At 47.4% G+C, this 18,194-nt stretch overlaps 2 protein-coding genes across 20 annotated transcripts in view; one reads left to right on the forward strand and one right to left on the reverse strand.

Moving 5' to 3' along the window:
• Positions 1 to 297: 297 nt before the first annotated feature.
• Positions 298 to 12,728, reverse strand: Rer1 (retention in endoplasmic reticulum sorting receptor 1). 2 transcript variants are annotated; one of them, NM_001039012.1, is made up of 7 exons: positions 12,588 to 12,635; positions 9,110 to 9,197; positions 7,062 to 7,166; positions 4,802 to 4,901; positions 3,256 to 3,334; positions 1,833 to 1,968; positions 559 to 1,258 (listed from the first exon to the last, which is right to left on the reverse strand). In NM_001039012.1, exons 2-7 carry the CDS (start codon positions 9,188 to 9,190, stop codon positions 1,169 to 1,171), a joined length of 591 nt encoding a protein of 196 aa, NP_001034101.1. In that variant the 5' UTR covers positions 9,191 to 9,197; positions 12,588 to 12,635; the 3' UTR covers positions 559 to 1,168. The 2 variants fall into 2 exon arrangements, with proteins under 2 accessions (XP_063143554.1, NP_001034101.1); XM_063287484.1 differs by having other exon boundaries at positions 298 to 1,968; positions 12,588 to 12,728.
• Positions 11,741 to 18,194, forward strand: part of Morn1 (MORN repeat containing 1) — a 59,134-nt gene continuing 52,680 nt past the window's right edge. For 7 of the 18 annotated variants that reach the window (XR_010066373.1, XR_010066374.1, XM_039109709.2 and 4 more), the window contains exons 1-4: positions 12,842 to 13,067; positions 13,833 to 13,904; positions 15,832 to 15,930; positions 17,328 to 17,438. Coding sequence is in view for 15 of the 18 variants with exons in the window: in XM_039109709.2 (XP_038965637.1) it covers positions 12,992 to 13,067; positions 13,833 to 13,904; positions 15,832 to 15,930; positions 17,328 to 17,438 (358 nt within the window). In the remaining 3 variants the exon portion in view is untranslated. Of the gene's footprint in view, positions 13,199 to 13,832; positions 13,905 to 14,774; positions 15,547 to 15,831; positions 15,931 to 17,327; positions 17,439 to 18,194 lie in introns of those variants that run through there. The other 11 variants (XM_063287486.1, XM_063287496.1, XM_063287485.1 and 8 more) reach the window with 10 other exon arrangements.

Genomic DNA, 18,194 nt, shown 5'->3' on the forward strand with positions numbered 1-18,194 from the left:
TTAGGTGTTCAAAATGTGACATCTAAAAGGAGCATCAGAGTGTCCACAAAAGGAAACCCAGGCAGCTGACTTACTCAGTCTAACACCATAGGACGGATGAGAAACACGAGTGGGGTTCTGAATAGGTCACAACCTGGGATTGAAAAGCCTGTTTGTACTTGACAGCCTCTGTCCTTCCTGTACCTGTGGTGTCTGCTGCCCTGGTGCTAAATGGCCCAGTGGTTCCCTTGCAATAGTTGTGGAAAGCAAGCTGTGCTTCAGTGAAGTGACTCGTGGTGTAGACGAAGACTACACAAGCAAGGGACACTTTCTTTAATAAAGTTGGGATTTAAAAGTCACTTAGTAAAATGTTTAAAGAGTATTATTTTTATCACATCAAAAAGTTTGACACATGGTAGGTTCTGTTTTCCCCATAGAAAGTAAAAGGCCATGCGATAAACCCCAGACTTGGTACGCTCTGGCCCGTTCTGTTTCCGTAAAGAGGTTGTGGCATGAGAACGAGTTTAAATTAATCAAAAGCAAAATACGTTATGTATCAAAGGAAGTGTCAAAATAGTCTCAAACAATTAAAATATAATATATATTTATAATTCCAGGCCCTCAAAAGCAATCATGGTAGTTAAGAACAGAGTTTTGAGTCATTATGGTAAGAGGCCAATTTGAGAAACATCTCTAGTGAGATGAGATTCAGACACTGGCATGAGAACCCCACAGAGCTCTGTGAAATCACCCTCAAAGCGGCACATTCCTTCTCACAGCAGGAAGCAGGCTGGCGTGTCCCTCTGGCACAGAGGAGTGGCCTCAGCGGGGTCAGGAAGGCAGCTCTGCAGGGCCGCACTCCCATCCTCCCTTCCGCTCTTGGGCTGCCACCCACCTGGCCTCCCAAGCCCATGGCTCACTACCATCATCCATTCCAAACACTGAACAAGCCCATGGCTCACTACCATCTGCCCATTCCAAACACTGAGCATCACTGAAGAAGAAGTCAATGCAATGTGGTTTAAATGCCAGTTTCTTCAAGAACCTGATATTTCAGATACAAATCATTGAGGCTCCTCTTAAAAAGAAAATTCAACTTCCTCATAATCAACTACTTTATGTGAAGAAAAAGGCATTGTTACAATGGCTCAAAACCGTTCTTGAGTCCGTGTGACAGTCAGTCCAGCTTCTAACTAGCAAATGTCTTGCCCACGTCCTCCTTCCCTTTGTATCTCCTCTTCCCGTGTGTGAATGGTATGTACCGGTATTTAATCATGTGCTGGGAAAACAAACACACAAACAAACTTGAGTTACTTCAAAACAGTTTCCTGCTTTACCCTTTTCCCTAGGCCTGAATAGCCAAAGGTACCCCTCAATTGTTTCAGTCTAGTGCAACTGAAATCAAGAGGCCAACAGTGTGGTTCGTACATTCTAACCCACTGAAATGCCAACATTTGGGAAACATTTCATGATCCTCTGTGAGCAAAGAGCTAGGGAGAGTACAGAAGGGGGTGCAGCCACAACTTCATCACCAGTGTGAGGATGTGCCTTGGGCTCTAGCAGGGCTACCACAGGACCTCAAGCTATGAGCTAAAAGGAGCCACTGAGGCACTGCAGACCCAAGCCCACCTAGCCCTACCCAGGGCTCTCCTACTCGGCTTCCAGCCACCTTCAAGGAAGGCTCTGTTCTCACAGAGGGCTTGCAGTTTAGGACTCTCGGGCAGAAGCTGAATGTAAGTTGGTCATCACACACAGAAGGTGATGCCAGCACTAAATGCCAGCATGCTTTTCCAGGGGTACTGCAGCCTCGGGCTGGTCACTGTCAGCTTGCACAGCAACACTGTTATCTTTACCTTTATTTGCCTCTTCATTGTGATACAGAAAAGCATGATGAAGTACATCACCAGGATCGGCCAGAACACGGGGACGTTGAAAGCCTCAAAGAAGGTACAGATCATAGCCACAAGAATGCCTTTTGTAGCCGCATGCCTTAGAACAAAGGGAGAAATTAGTGTGGTGTGCTCTGCGGACAACACCAGGCAAGTGTCAGACCCCTCTGGTCTTTACAGCCACCACAGTGTAGTGTGAGGTCAGTTTGTGTACTACACTGAACCACACAACTCCTTTGAAAACTAAGTCTTCTTAAGCTTACACAAAGTGTAAAGTACCCCCAGCTAAAGCCAAGTGCACCTCATGTTTGCTCCCTGAAACTGCCATTTTGAGCAGTAACCTAGGCTCTGGATGGACTTGGGAAGCCTGTGTGCAAGGGAGTGCTCTCCCACCCTAGCACACAGCCCTGCTGCCACTACCGCACTGGTTAGGTGCTGTGCGATTGAAACCAGCACAAGCTCTTCTTTTCCTACAGAACAAAGACCAGATTCTTCAAGGGCTTCTACCTACCTTCTGTGTCCTCTCCCAGATCATATCCCATACTCTTAACAATTCCTGTCCTACATACAGCACCAGAGCTGCCAAGTTAAAACACTCACAGAACTCAGTTTGCTTATTCAATTTATTGAGCCAACAAAGACTTTGGCTCCTTTGGGCTCCGGGGGACATTTGGTTCAAAAGACCGTCCAGGAGGCCACAGCCTCGACCTTTGACAGAAGGTCCTCGGAGGAGCTACACTACACCGCAGCGACCTATGTTCTCAGCCCTCTCTCTAGTCTCCCAACTCCCAGGATGTCTGTCTATGGAAGGTTCAGGGCGGCCTTGAACCAAAGCAGTGCCCACAGGAGGCACAGGGCCTAGAAAACAGCTGTTAGAGCCCTTCATTCTGGGACCAGCCTGATCTATTAACTCTAGATGACTGTGCCAACCCAAGACAGAACACTGTCTTTCCCCTGGAAAGCCCTGTGACCTTTTAGATTAATGCACACCACATGCAAACAAAGCACAACAAAATCCTCATTTTGTTAAGAAACCAGTAACTAAGACAAAAACTGATCTTCATCTTCCACAAAAACCTTAAAGACATAACAGCAGGACTGCTCAGGAGAAAGGATTTCCGCTGTGTAGACAAGAAGAAGAGCAGTGGGCAATAATGCTGCACTTCCTTCAAAATACCTTAAGTAGGACGTCTGGTGTTCAAACTTGAAGCGGTCAGTGCCTGTGGTGATCGTGCCAAACACTTGATCTGACTATTACATGACCATTACCTAGTGCATGTGAACCAAAATGGCACCACATTCCCCACATGTGGGCAATTACGTTTGCAAAAGTAAGACATTTATGGATTTAAATATCTTATTGTTCAACAGAAAAAAATTAACTCACCAAAATTTGAATTCTGGAAGCCTTCGAATGAAGGGGCGAAACTCCTCATTTTGTTTGGTTGGTAATGAAGGGCCATCATCTGAAAGGTAGAACATCGGGCTAGAGATGAAACATCTGCCTCTTACCTTTGGAGTCCCCCCAACCCCACACACGTCACACACATGTTCTCCTTAAATGCTTCTGAACTAGCACGCCTCACACATGGCAACAGATTTCATTCAACTAAAGTGTGGGGTTCATAGTCAACTGACAAAGCATAATTTGTCGCTTTAGAAACTCAATGAGACCTTTTCCCCCCTTTTTTAAAGATTTTTTTTTAAATGTTTGTGAGTATACTGTAGCTGTCTTTAGGCACCAGAAGAGGGCATCAGTTCCCATAACAGATGGTTGTGAGTCACCATGTGGTTGCTGGGAATTGAACTCAGGACCTCTGGGAGAGCAGCCAGTGCTCTTAACCACTGAGCCATCTCTCCAGGTTCGAGACTTTTTTTCCTTCTTTTTTTAAACAAAAGACTTAATGCACTTTTTAAAGGCATTAAAGATTTTGGGGCTGGAGAGATGGCTCAGTGGTTAAGAGCACTCACTACTCTTCGAGAGCACCCAGGTTCTATTCTGAGCACCTACACAGCAGCTCACAACTGTCTGTAATACCTGTTTCAGGGGATCCAGCACCCTCACACAGATATACATGCGGTCAAAACACTAATGCACATAAAACAGTAATTAAAAAAATTTCAGTTTCACACAGAGTTTTCATCTGTTGTACTATAGTTAGGTAAATAAGGACAAACTAATGTTTCCATAACAGGTAAACAGAATGCAGGCCACATGGTGGTACAATCCTAGCACTTGAGAGGTAGAAGCAGGATGAGTTTATGGCTAGTATGGAACACACAGAATTCCATTACCACAATAAAATACCAAGTGCCAATGAAATACTTCAGCAGTTCAAGACACCTGTTGCCAAGCCTGACAATCTGAGTTTAATTCTTGGAACCCACATGGCAGGAGAGACCCAAGACAAGAGGCAGAGGCAGAGGCAGAGGCAGAGGCAAGTGGCTCTCTGTGTTTGAGGGGAGCCCAGTCTCCAGAGTGAGTTCCAGTACAGCCAGAACTACACAGAGAAACCCTGTGTCAACAACAACAAAAACCCACACCCAAGAACATTTCAACTCAGAAACCAGGGCACACCCAATGCCCCAGCCTGTATTAACCCCTGGCAACCAGGGTCCTCCTGGTCTGAGCTGTGTCTCTGCTATTTACTGCTCCTGTATTTTTCTGGTCATCCGCCTAACAGTGAATTCTGAGGCAGGCAGGAAACAGAGGAGCAGACCCCTGCATCCTGCTTGTTCTCCCATGTGTCTCTGGATGTGTTATTTAAACCTAGTGCTTCCCTTCTCTCCTGAGCAAAGTGGAGATAAAGAACGACCCTTTCCACAGTGGCACAGGGTTTAGTGTGAGTCATCCTGACATAGACATCACGATCGCAAGCCCAGGTCCAACTGTTCCCAGCTCTGACAGCAGCACCCCAACGGCCCCGCTGTACCTGAGTCTTCCATCAAGGAAGGGTCCACTTTGGGAGAAAGGAACGCTATGAAAAGGTTTAGGTGGTAAATTCCCAAGGCGTAGGTCACAATGTACCAACCCTGGAAGAGAAGGAAAGGCATCATCAATGAGCAGCCCAGCCAGCTGGAACCAGTTCACTGAGCCCATACCCATGAAGCTCTGTTGCACCACAAACATGGTTCCTTAAAGGTGCAGTGATAAGCAATGACTGCTCCACAGTAACCATTTACCTCAACTTACTTGTGAGTTTGACAAGATCATGACAACCTAGGGCCCAGACAACAAACATCTTTAAGGGTGTCATCAAAGGTGCAGGACAGTCAGCCATAGTCCTGACCAGGACTGTCTGCAGCAGAAAAGCTAGCTCTCCTCAGCAGACACACTGCCCTGCCCGTAGGGCTAATGTGAGATGGGTGTCTGAGTAACATTCAGGGTCCTCCTGGCCTCAAAACTTGCTGTGAACAAGCTTTCTCACACGAAGTCTACAACAGAATGTCAGCTATTACTGTACACATGACAGCCAGCAGTCCTCTGTAGACAACTTGCAGCATTAGAAACATATCATTTGGAATAGTACCCTCACTTGAGAGATCTAGAACCAGAACCAGGAAATCAAGAGAGAAGGGTCTTCTGTCTTTTTTTTTTTCCTTTCCTTTGTTTTGTTTTTAAGACAGGATCTCTCTGTGTAGCCCTGACTATCCTGGAACTCACTCTGTTAGCCTTGAACTCAGAGAGCCACCTGCCTCTGCTTCCATAGTGCTGAGATTAAAGGCACGCGCCACCAGCAGACCCTACCTCTTCTCATCCCATCTCACCCCTGGCCAAAGTCCAAAGTTTACAAACCCAGCTTTCCAGAGAAGACAATGAACTGGAACCCCTGCAGCCCTTACGTTAACTAAAGGATCGAGCTTACCCAGTTCACTTCCATAACTGCATCATAATCCTTGGAGGCCTGTACTTTTCATATAAAGGAAACCTTTCTGCCTAAAAACTTTTCAAGTCAGACTACTAGAAACTAGGTATAAAAGTCAATTTTATGCACATATGTTATCATGTTGCAAAGCCAAGCCTTGAGGAATGCCAGGTCTGACTCAGAGCAGAGTACAACCAGTCTGTGTGCTCTGCTCCACCCCACCCCAAGGCTGCCGGTCCAGTCTTTCCACTTGTGAATCCACCAAGTTTCAATGAACTCAACAATAATTTCAGGCATGCAGTACTGATCAAGTCCTTCTAGTATAAACTAGAGAGTAGCCTACCACCATCATGCTAAACCAGCACCGTGTCTACCCCTAGGAATAAATTCATAAATGAAAACAATAAAGGTCAAGTGTCTACATTTACTTTAAGAATTTTACAGCAATGGGGTTGGGGATTTAGCTCAGTGGTAAAGCGCTTGCCTAGGAAGCGCAAGGCCCTGGGTTCGATCCCCAGCTCCGAAAAAAAGAACCAAAAAAAAAAATTTTTTACAGCAATGAATCAATAAATTTAGTGAACGCATCAATAAATCCAGCAAATCAATGAGTTCTCATGTCCTAATGTCCTCCTAAGTATTGGATGGATGGATGGATGGATGGACAGACAGACAGACCGAACTTTAAATAAGGGAATACCTTTCATGAACGCAGAGGAGAAAATGTGCTAGCTGAAATCTTTAAGCTGCCTTCCTTTGGACTAACAGACATTGAAAAGCCTCCAACTGAGGTGTACAGGAATTCTTGGATTGGGACCAACAAACTAAGGAGCAACAAGCTCCAAACGAAAACCTAAGTAGATGCCACCTGTCCATGGCGTCCACAGACAGCCCAGGGGCCTGCAGAACTGCCTTAAGCCACTCATCTCTTACCCTCTAAAATGTTTCATCCTCACTCCCCTTTTTAGCCACACAGAAATAGCTTAGACCCAGGTGAGTGCAAGTCACTCATGCACCTTAAGTCTGTAACACTCCATTCAAGAAAGCAGGGATCGGCTTGTGCTCCCAGAGACATACAAGGTCTGAGGGATACCACAGAGTCTGCTATCCAGAAGACCTGCTTGGGCACACCGGGAACTCTAGGTAAGGAACATAATAAAGTCAGGACAAACTGTTACCAATCCCCTTTAAACAGGTGGTCACACTGAAACTTCTTACATTTGGCACTAACCTAAAATTATTACAGACCACGTCCTCTAAAATATATACACTCAACATTCCAACCAGCAGCACATTTAGACAATGTGAAGACAGCTGAGACCACACTTACTTGTAACAGGTAAACTCTAATCATGTAGACAAAACTCAGGCCCAGTGTCACGACCCACCGGACAGCTGTGTAGGGGGTAGATTTGTCCAGCCAGGACTGATAAATCTGTAAGGCAGAATAAATCGTTTATCAGCCCACAACTCCCATGTACTACAAAGTGCACTTTCGGAAATATCTGGGCTTCAATTTTAAAGAGATATATAAAAAAACAAAGAGGTTATACTATATATAATATATACATATATATATGTGTGTGTATAACATACACATACAATGTATGTACAATATATATGTAAATATAGTGTGAAACACTGACAACAATTAATCTAAGATTTATCTGCAATAATTCCTGAAACAGATCCAATTCTTAAGCCAAAGCATTATAAAATAACCAGGCATAAAAGACTATGCTACAGCATTAACCAGAAACCTCATTATAGGGAAAATCAACCTCACCCAAAGGGAGGACACAAGCTACAGAGGAGCAAGTCCACCCTTTAAACCCACCGTCCCATGCTGTATTATGCATACCCTAACACACATACTGCAACCCACAGTGTAACCCATACTGAGCATGCACACTCTAACACACATACTGTAACATACTGTAACATGCATCCTATAACATGCTGTAACACACATATAGTATAGCCCATACTGTAACCCACACCGTGACATACATACTATGACACACATACTGTAACCCATACTGAACACCCATACTCTAACACACATACTGTAACATACTGTAACATGCATCCTATAACACATGCTGTAACACACATACTGCAACCCATAGTGTAACCCATACTGAACATGCATACTCTAACACATACTGAAACACACATACTGTAACATGTATCCTATAACAAACTGCAACCCATACTGTTACAGACATACAGTATAGTCCCTAACCCATACTGTAACATGCACAATATAGCCCATACTGTAACCCATACTCTAACACACATACTATGACATACTGTAACCCATGCTGTAATTCACATACTGTGACACGATACTGTAACACTCATACTGTAACCCATAGTGTAGCACACATACTCTAACATGTATACTGTAACCCATGCTGTAACACACATGGGTCAAATCCTACCGAAAACCTATTTTCCCAAAGGGTCTCTCTGAGTCCCAGATGTGGCTCTTAAGCCTCCAGGACCTTGCACTTCCCCAGTCGGCGCACGCTGACCTTGCCTGTCTTCACTGGAAAGTGGCTGGTCACAGCTTGACGGCTGGCAGCCAAAGTGTGCATTCACACATACCAAAGCAGCTACAGTCATTACTATGGAAGCTCTTGGTTTTTCTATAAACATGCATTTCAGGTACACATAGATATGTTTTACATCTTAATTCTGAACTGTAACTCTAAGTTTTAATTACAAGCATTTTTAAACATTCGCAATTATGTAAATATACCTATCCGCCAAGCAGCTTCAATAATTAGCAACAGATTGCCGTATGATACTTTCTTAAAAGCATGGTAAGTTTTTAACTGAACCATAAGATCAGCTCACTGAATCAGACTTGTAGACAGTGAGTGTGTGAGGCAGCCTCAAGCAGCCATACATCGTGACCTACATCTCTACCTGGGCCAGCATGAAAGGCTCACACTCTCAGGGAGCAACACCCAACAGACACCTGAGGGCAAAAGAAGGCCTAGGTTTGCTAGAATGTGGGTGGCAGGTTGAAGAAAAGGCGTGGAAAGAGAAGATCAAGGACCATTGTTGTCCTACACCACTGAGATGAGGATTTTAGTATTATAAAGGAGGAGAAGTAGCAACAGCAAAACAGAAACAGGAACAAGTAGTCCCCACTGTCCAGACCCTGCTACCTGACCTTTTTCTGGAACATGTGTACAGGCTCTCATGGCAAAGAAAGGAGCCAAACCCTGAAAACGAAAGCTTCTGCCCAGGGCAAGCTGTAGGTTAGCGTCTTTTGTGAAACAGCAAACTCACCCTTCAGGAGAAATCTGTCAGGAGTCACAGCTTCCCTTTCAATTATTTCTACTAATGATCTACAAATCTACTCACCTGTCCAAGCCGTGAGAAAAATCTGTACACCACTGAGGGCTTCCCATGGACAGAGTCTCCAACACTGTCCCCTTCAGACATTCTGTAACTGGGATAAATACAAAATATTTTTAAAATAAATAAAAAACATTCAGGGATATGAAAATGTTCCCCTCTACTGACCAGTCTGACAAGACCTGACATTTCATCCAAAGCATTTCTTTGGATTTTCACCAAACACCCAGTCTTCTCCACGTTCTGCCCTGGGCCTGGGTCTATACCCCAGAGCCAGGCCCTCTCCCCATCAACAGGCCTAGCAGATAGCGCATGTAGCTGTGACCCTGTTTCTTATCTGGCAGTTGAAGGCAACCCTACCTACCCCTGGCCACTTCGAACACTGCTGGGATCCCACTATAGTGTGGGAATTCACTATAAAACCAAGACAGCCAAGAAAACCATCACTGTCCTTGATTTCATAGAGGACACACCCCCAGCAGCCCTGGGCCTGGAAGCAGCTCAGGCCCAGCTGGATATCCAGCTCCTCAGATACAGACTCAGGGAAACTGCTAAGTGATGGAGTTTTTGTCATCAGTCCTACTTGAAAAGCAGGAAGGGAGAATCGTCTGGTCCTTTCATATGAGTAGCACCTGTCCCACGTCCCTCTGCTACCCATGAGGTGAAAAGGGGAAACAAACTATAGTTCAGTATGACTTAAATCTACCTGTGCTCAACAGCTGAGAGGCCTTCAACACCCTCTCTATCTACAGTCACCCTCAGGTTCACCATGTGCAAAATGATGCTCTTCTAAAGACTGGACATACAGGCAGACTTCAATCTACAGTCCTGAGCTTGGTCTCAATGCTCCCAAAGTGGATGAGAAACCAGGCTCACAAGTGCTACAGTGGGGTGGCAGGACGAGAAGTCCAACATCTGCAGCCTACCCCGTGTCAACCTCAGGGAGTCCTTCGGAACCAGATGTCAGTGGCCACATAGCGTGACTTCAACGGCAAACAGGTAATGTGTGACAGCCTTCTCAGCAGCCCCAGAGATCAGTGTGTCAAGACTGCAGTAAGAGTTGTGAGTGGGCTGCCACTTCCTGGACCCACTGAGTATGGTGCTCAGAGCTGCCCAAGAGACTGGGAACACCCTTTGTTCTCAGGTGTGTGCATAAACTAAATGCACACATTTAACTGAAGAACCTAGATGTGGCTCTCCCTTTCTGGGGGATTCCACATTTAAATAGAGACCACATTACAATGTACTACCTAGAATGGCCATTCCACTTCGGCCAAAGCCCCGCTTATAGAAAGCTATGTTAGTCACATTCAATACCCTATGGTATATGAAAATGCTCCCTTACTTTACAGTGTTTACCACTAAAACACTTTTGCTTAAACTGAGACATAATATTAAAAAGAAAATACTAGGCCTGGTAGCACGCACCTTTAAATCCAGTTTAGGAGGCAGAGGCAGAGGCAGAGAGTTGAGGTCAGTCTGTCTATATAGTGAGTTCCAGACCAACCTATCTACACAGGGAGGCCATTTTAAAGAAAAAAGACAGAGCTACTCCTTTAAAGAATGTATGCTAAGCTGAGCTAACTGTTTAAAACTCTGGTTCAGATGATGTGTAGAAAACCTACCAAAAACATATTAGTCGAGTTCTGATTATCAGACAAACCTATTAGTCGAGTTCTGGTTATCAGACAACACTGCTCTACATCTTGATTAAACTCCTTGCCAATAACAACCTGAGAGGCAGCACAGTGAGATTAAGAATGTGAACTTTGGAGTCCCACTGCCTGCTTCAAATCCCAGCACTGCACTTCCGAGCAGTGTGATCTGGGACAGCCTTGGGCTTGGACCTGGAATATGGGATGAGCGCCTCACTGCCTTCCTCAAAGGGCTCTTATGAAGACCTAGTGGCAGCCTGTGGTAGAACAAGTGCCAGTCCTGAATGTCTCAGACTCGTTCCTGGATTAGGGCAGCCCTCATACCAGCTGTTCCAACTGCAATTCTCTTCTCTCCACTCAGACTAAAGGTCAAAGAGGCCCTTCATGCTGTCCACAATGACCACCAATTCCACGTCACATCACTGCTGTTTCTACTTCCTGTAACAACTGTTTTCCAATCCCTTTCTAGTAATCTCTCAATTCCCTCTCACAAGAATGCAAGCTCCTTCTTGAGGGACCTTGTCTGGTTTTAGGGTGGGCCTCACACCTACAGTGCTTGCCACATACCTACTGAAATTGCTCTATGTTCCGTCACAAAAAAAGCAAGAGAAAAACTGTTCTAAGGGGGACACAAGTACTACACACAGAGCTTGTGCCCCATGCCTTGTTCTGGAGTCCATCATTTGGTTAGTTTCTGCAATCCATCACTCCTAAATTAGGAATACAGAAGAGAGGAGAAAGCTCTCTGCACAGCATATGAGGTGGGGGTAAGGGTGCCCGTCACTGCCTCCTGGTCAAGGAATGGCATGTGCATGCTTCAAGAGTTGTTCCCTTTCTGCCAACCCTTCCAGACCCTGTCCCTCTGAGTCCTTCCCTCTCTGGCCCCTCCCACCTTTAGGGGGTGGGTGGAGTGGGGATGATCAACTCAGATTTTCCCCAGTTCTTTCTTTACATCCTACCTCCACTGCAACCAGTTCCCCAACACACAACCTGGATCTAAGGCACAGAGTATGGGTTTCCTGATGCTCTTTTGAGCACTTATGAGGGATTTCCACATATTGTGAGTTTAAAAAAAAACTCACATCAAAAAAAAAAAAGTTGCAAGACATATAACTAGTCTCTAGTCCTTTTTTTTCCCCCCCAGACAGGGTTCCTCCATGTAGACCGGGCTGTCCTGGAACTTGCTCTGTAGACCGGGCTGGCCTCAAACTCACAGCCTTTGCCTCACGTAAAGGCGTGCACCACCACCACCTGGGTAGTATCTATTATTAAGAGTCAGGAAAGAAAAGCCACTCGGGTGTTCTCAATGTGAAGGTAGGTAGCCCTCTTGCACCGAAACCCTGCTAAGGAAGACAATGTATCTGCACGGGGCTGGAGGTACAGCCTAGAGGGCTGGGGATTTTACTGCCTTACTGTCACCGTATAATCTAGACCCATTTAACCAGCAACCCTTCAATCCATTCAGTAACGTCTTCGCACTCTGGCTTAATTCCTACACGTGTGCCCCGAAACCGAACACGGTAGTGGGGTAGCAGTAGGACACCTAACACATGCCGCCCGGATCTGTGAGGACGACAACAGGCCACCTTCTTCCGAAGCCAGGACCCGGGGGGTTTGGGGGGAGCGAGCCGCGGCCGGATGGGGCAGCGTTTAGCATTCCCCTCGCGTACCCCTCTCGGATATCGGCCGGCCCCTGGCAACCCCTCGCCAGTATCAAAGGCGCTGCCTGGCCCCGCCCGCCTGCCCGCCCGCCCATGGCCTTGACAGTACAGAGGAAGGCGGCGGTGTGCCGCCCGGCCAGGTCCGCACCACCAGCCCACCCCCAGCACCTCGCAGCTCCGGTGCAGCCGAGCCGCGGTCTCCCTCACGGCTGCGGAAGGAGGATGGCGGGCAGGGCGGCCGCCAGAGCTCGGCTCCGGATCCGGGAAGCTGCACAGGCACTTCCGTTCCGTCCCGCGGCGCCGCCTCCAGCCGCCAAGATGGCCGCGGGGCGGGGCCCAAGCTCCAACCATTTCCGCTTCCGGTATGGACGCCGAGGCCGTTGGCGGGAGTGCTTCCCGGCGGAAGAATGGAGTTGGCGGAAATGCGCCGTACTGCACAGGCGCATTGCCGTCCTCAGGCTCCGGAAACGACGCGTTTGCTTTGAATATTATGGTCACCTGGCCACGCCCCATAGCAACCGGAGGCCAATGGCAGGCAGCTTTGTGGTTGCCAGGGAAACTTTGGCGGCAAGATGGCGGCAGCTGAGGATCAGAACCCGGCTTCGCTCCAACCTCTCCGGCACTCGCCGAGACTGCGACCGCGAAACGGTACGGGCTGCGTATCCCCGCTGGAGCTCGGTTGCGTTCGCGTTCTCCACAGGCGTGGTCCAGGTTGCAGTCTCACGGCCAGGCGGCCCTGTGTCAGGGGGGCCGATAGAGTCGAGGTCAGACTGGCCTGGGTGAGCACACAAGAACTGGGATTGCGGGCCCGCCCAATGCAGTCTGATAGAAAATTGTCCTAAAACCGGAGAAACAGGTCGATATGAGGCCAGAGTCCACGGCAGTGCCACTGTCTTCCCGTTCCAGGCTGAGACTTGCTGGCAAGGAAGCAGTGGGGTTGCTTATGAGGAACAGAGATGGGTGTTGGGTGTGATGTCTCAGAGCTACATGATAAAAGATGAGGCTAGCTAGGAGTTCTTAGGAGTAAATGTGGATTTTTGTCCCGTGGGGACAGGAGGATGGTGAAGGTCTTGGCAGGGTAGGCTCTTCGCTGTATCCTAAGTGAGCTTGTTCACTGCTTCTGTGGCCTCACCACCTCCATTTGAATCCTTCCCCTTAAAAGCCTACAATCAGCTTTGGTCCTAGCCCTCTTCTGGCCAAGCCTGACTTTTCCTCGCTACTTATCCATGTAGCAAAACCGAAGGGAAGGAGAGGGAGCATACATCTTGATCGATTAACCAAGGTGAAGCATCCTGTCACGTTAAAAAGATTGATGAGAAGTGACCTGAAGACTACTCCAGACCCTGAAATGCCTCATCTCTGTGTCTACTGATGTCAAAACATCATGATGTTCACCTTCTTTTCTGTACACAGGCTATGGCGTATATGTATACCCAAATTCTTTCTTCCGCTATGAAGGAGAATGGAAGGGAGGCAAGAAACATGGTAAGAGGCCTCTGGTCATTCTAGAGCCCATACCAGAGACAGATTCCTGAGCAGTGTGGGAGGCAGTTAGTCTTGTACCAAACATAGCCCAGTACTGTGCCTGCACACTGGTACCACTTGGCCCCAGTTATGGCGGAACCAATGGAAGACTTGTAGGCTTGGAGCTCATCACATGCTGGTGGGTGGTAGAACTATGGGTGGAAAGGAAAGAGTGGTGCGGTGGTCCCAGAGTGACACACACAAACACCATCATGGCGTACTGTCTGCTTGTTATTGGACACCCAGGGCTCTAATCCTCAGAGTTAGTGTCTCTGTGTTCCAAACAAAAAAACAAAAAACAAAAGCAAAAAATGGTAAAACTTGAGAAAGAAAGAACCCTGCTCTGTGCATCATGCCTGTGAGCATTGCAGTTTATAGAAAACCACCAGACAACGGCCAGAAGAGATGGAGATTTTGCTGTAAGACATTGGATCTGTTGATTCCTGGGGAAAGGCAGCTGCGTTCTCAGCAGTCTGCCTCCTGTTGACTCTCTTAGAAGCACGGAGGGTCTGCTGTATTTTCCCACTTGGGAGGCAGAGGCTGGTAGATCTCAAGTTCAAGGCCAGCCTTACTGCAGCCTTACCATGAATTTCAAGACAGCCAGAACCACATACAGAAATCTTGTCTCAGAAAACCAAAAAGAAGGAAGGAAGGAAGGAAGGGAGAGAGAAAGAAAGGACTATATTTTTAGAAAACCTGAGCAATAGAGGGAAGAAGTACAAAATGAGCATACCCTGGAATGACCCGCTCACACACGTACACGCATATCAGAGAAGTACTGAGTCTAGACTTTCCAGTGTCTAGACTTAATGGCTTTTTTTCCATTTTTAGACCCTGCCTGCCCCATAAGCAAGAAGGCTTGTCACATCTGCTGGCTACCAGAGTCTCCTCTTCATTTTCTTTTCTTTATCTTTTTGTTGTTTTTTGTGTTTGAGACACGACCTTGCTATATTATATAGCCCAGGCTGGCCTTGAACCCACAATCCTTTGGCTTCAGCCTCCCAAGTGCACCACTGCACCCAGTCTCTACAAATATTGTCTTTATTATTTGTTTTTTGCTTTCTTGCGACCCCAGGACCTGTAAGAATGAGGCAAGTGACCCACCAGCAGGCTGTGTCCTTAGCACCATTCAGCTTTTGCTTAGTGTTCTCACCACACAGGTGTTTCTCATGCCTCCACCACCCACCATTAAGGATTATCTTACCGTAAGCAGGCACCAAGGCTCATGTCTACAGCTATTGTCAGAGCCGCCTGAAGAGTCGCCCACTTTTAAAGAATGTTCTCCAGGGGCCAGAAAGATGGCTCAGAAGAGTGCTTGCTGCACTGCACTTGCAGAAGACCAGAGTTCGGGGTTGGGGATTTAGCTCAGTGGTAGAGCGCTTGCCTAGGAAGCGCAAGACCCTGGGTTCGGTCCCCAGCTCCGAAAAAAAAAAAAAAAAAAGACCAGAGTTCAGTTCCCAGCACTTATATCAGGTTGCTCATAACAGTCCATAACCCTAGCTCTGGGGAACCTGACACCAACTTCCAGTCTTCATGGGCACTGGAGACTGGACACAGATACTCGTGCACCACACACACACACACACACACACACACACACACACACGTCCTTTGTCCCCATGTGGATGAAGGACAAACAAGGTCTCATGTGCACAGCTCACACCTCTGTGGTCACTTCAACGAGAGCTGGTGGTCAGGAATGTGTTGCTTTGTTTATATGAGTTTCCGCTATGTTGCCCAGATTAGCCCAGCCTCCCGAGTAGCTAGATGACAGACATGCACCACCACAGCAACTGAGGTTTTCACTTGGAAAAGGGAGCCCTACCCACATGGGTTGTTGGGCTGTGGCCACTCCCACGAGCCGATTGCACTTTGTTTCTCTCACCAGGTCATGGGAAGCTATTGTTTAAAGATGGAAGTTATTATGAAGGCGAATTTGTGAATGGAGAAATCACTGGGGAAGGCTACCAGCACTGGGCCTGGTCAGGTTAGCATCGGACAGAGGTGGGCTGCTGACTCTGTCCCCATAAACCCTCCCAGAGTTTATGGCCACACAAAATGCTGTGTGTAAACAGGGAGAGCTTCAGGCTCCAGTAAGAGAGGATAGCATTCAGGCTGGGGCCAGGCAGTGTGAGGCCCACAGCCTGGACTGCCTTTATGCCTGCAGAAGGCCTAGTCTAGTAAAAGGGTGCCCTGGGGCTCCTAGGTAAGGGTTGGCCCTCACCTGTGCAGACAACTTGGTCTTCTCTATAACACCCGTTTGAAATAAAGTTTTATCATCCCAAAGTTACAGTTTTCTTCTACATTAAAAGTTTGTTAGGAGGGACTGGGGATTTAGCTCAGTGGTAGAGCGCTTGCCTAGGAAGCGCAAGGCCCTGGGTTCCGTCCCCAGCTCCGAAAAAAAGAACAACAACAAAAAAAAGTATGTTAGGAGCTGGAGAGATGGTCCAGTGGTTAAGAACACCAGCTGCTCTTCCCGAGGGCCTGAGATCAATTCCCAGCAACTACATGGTGGCTCGCAACCATCTATATAACATGATCTGATGCCCTCTCCTGGTATGAAGGTGTACATGCAGATAGAGACTCATACATAAAATAAAGAAATTTTTAAAGAAATTTTTTAGACCAGAGGTGGTCACGCATGCCTTTAATGCCAACACTTAAAATAAGCAAAGATATTTCAGTCATACTGCATCCCTGGATGGGCAGACTGCTCCGTGGCTTCCATGCCAGTGGCCATAGGTGTTTCCTGGAGCTTCGGGCTGCGTAGTTAGTCAGTCGGTTGTTAGCCCTGGGGGAGCTTTTCTCTTGGACTTAGTGTCCAACTGTTTTTAAAAAGCCAGGGAAGTCCTTCTTGGCAGTGCCACAGGCAGTGACTTCCTAGGCAGTCTGCCATCCCAGCCAGGGTATGGACAGAGGTCCAAAGCGTGTTCTCTTCCTCACTGTCCACACAAAGGGTAAGGTAAAGAGACAGACACCAGCCAAGTATAGCAGCACACACCTTTACTCCCAGCATTCAGAAGACAAAGCAAGACTGATCTCTGTGAGTCTGAAGCCATCCTAGTCTACATAGACAGAGACCTCCATCTCAAAATACTTCAAGCCAGGACGTGGTGATACACACCTCTAGACCTAACCTTCGGAATGCAGAGGCAGGTGGGTCTGTGAGTTTGAGACCACCTTGTCTATAGATTGAGTTTCATGACAGCCAGAGCTATACAGAAAAGCCCTGTCTCAGAAAAAGTAAAAGTGAAGGAGAGAGAGGGGGAGAGAGAGAGAGAGAGAGAGAGAGAGAGAGAGAGAGAAGAAAATGAAAGTGGCTGGCGTCATCTTCACTACCATTGGCTGGGGCACAGCCTGATTCTTCCCTCTTATCTATCCCAGGAAACACCTACTCTGGACAGTTTGTTTTAGGAGAGCCTCAAGGACACGGCATCATGAAGTACAAAGCCGGAGGTCACTACGAGGGGGAGCTCTCCCAAGGCCTGAGGGAAGGTGTGGTACCCAGGGACTTGTGGGTCTGTGTGTGCTCAGGTGGTCAAACCACTAACCTAGCCTGTCTGACTTTGGATGCTGGAAAGAGGCAGGAATTGATACCCCCGTTTTCTGCCCACAGCGCAGATGAGCCCATCAGAGCCCATATACAGAGAGCCTTCCATGTCCTGGGATGTGTGTCACGCCCATGTCTGCTCTTTGTACTGTCTATGCTTAGAGGTTAAAACAGTACACAGTTCTCTGTTGATAAGCATGGCTCCTACAGGCTGGCCTGAGGCAGGTCTGCAGTCTCAGAGTGAGTCACTCCTGCTGCTACAGTCATGCTTCGACTAGATCCACTCTCTCAAGATCCCAGTGACACTGGGCTATCAGGCCCCTAAGGCCTGAGTTACTCACTTTATGTATAGTCTGCAGGCCAAAGAGGAGAAAGGGATGATTGAAGTTTCCCCTGTCCCTCTGGACACTGGGAAAACTACCTAACGCTGTAAATGAACCCGGCAGCTTCTAGTGTGTATGAACGTAGCGGGAACAGCCCTTTCCTTCCCCGAGTTTACTTGAGCTAGGGAACAGAAATACCCTTGAGTCTCTGAACTGTCCAGAAGCTGAGGTTGTCGACAGTTCAGCAAGGCCCCATCTTTATTCACATTTCCCCAGCCTTTCAGGTTGACAAGCCTTGCAGGAGAACTCAGGCAGCGGACTTACCATGCTTACGGTACACAGAGTAATTCTGAGACAGAAACATTCAAGTGGACTGTA

This window comes from Rattus norvegicus, chromosome 5 (assembly GCF_036323735.1).
Source record: "Rattus norvegicus strain BN/NHsdMcwi chromosome 5, GRCr8, whole genome shotgun sequence".
Lineage (NCBI taxonomy): Eukaryota > Metazoa > Chordata > Mammalia > Rodentia > Muridae > Rattus > Rattus norvegicus.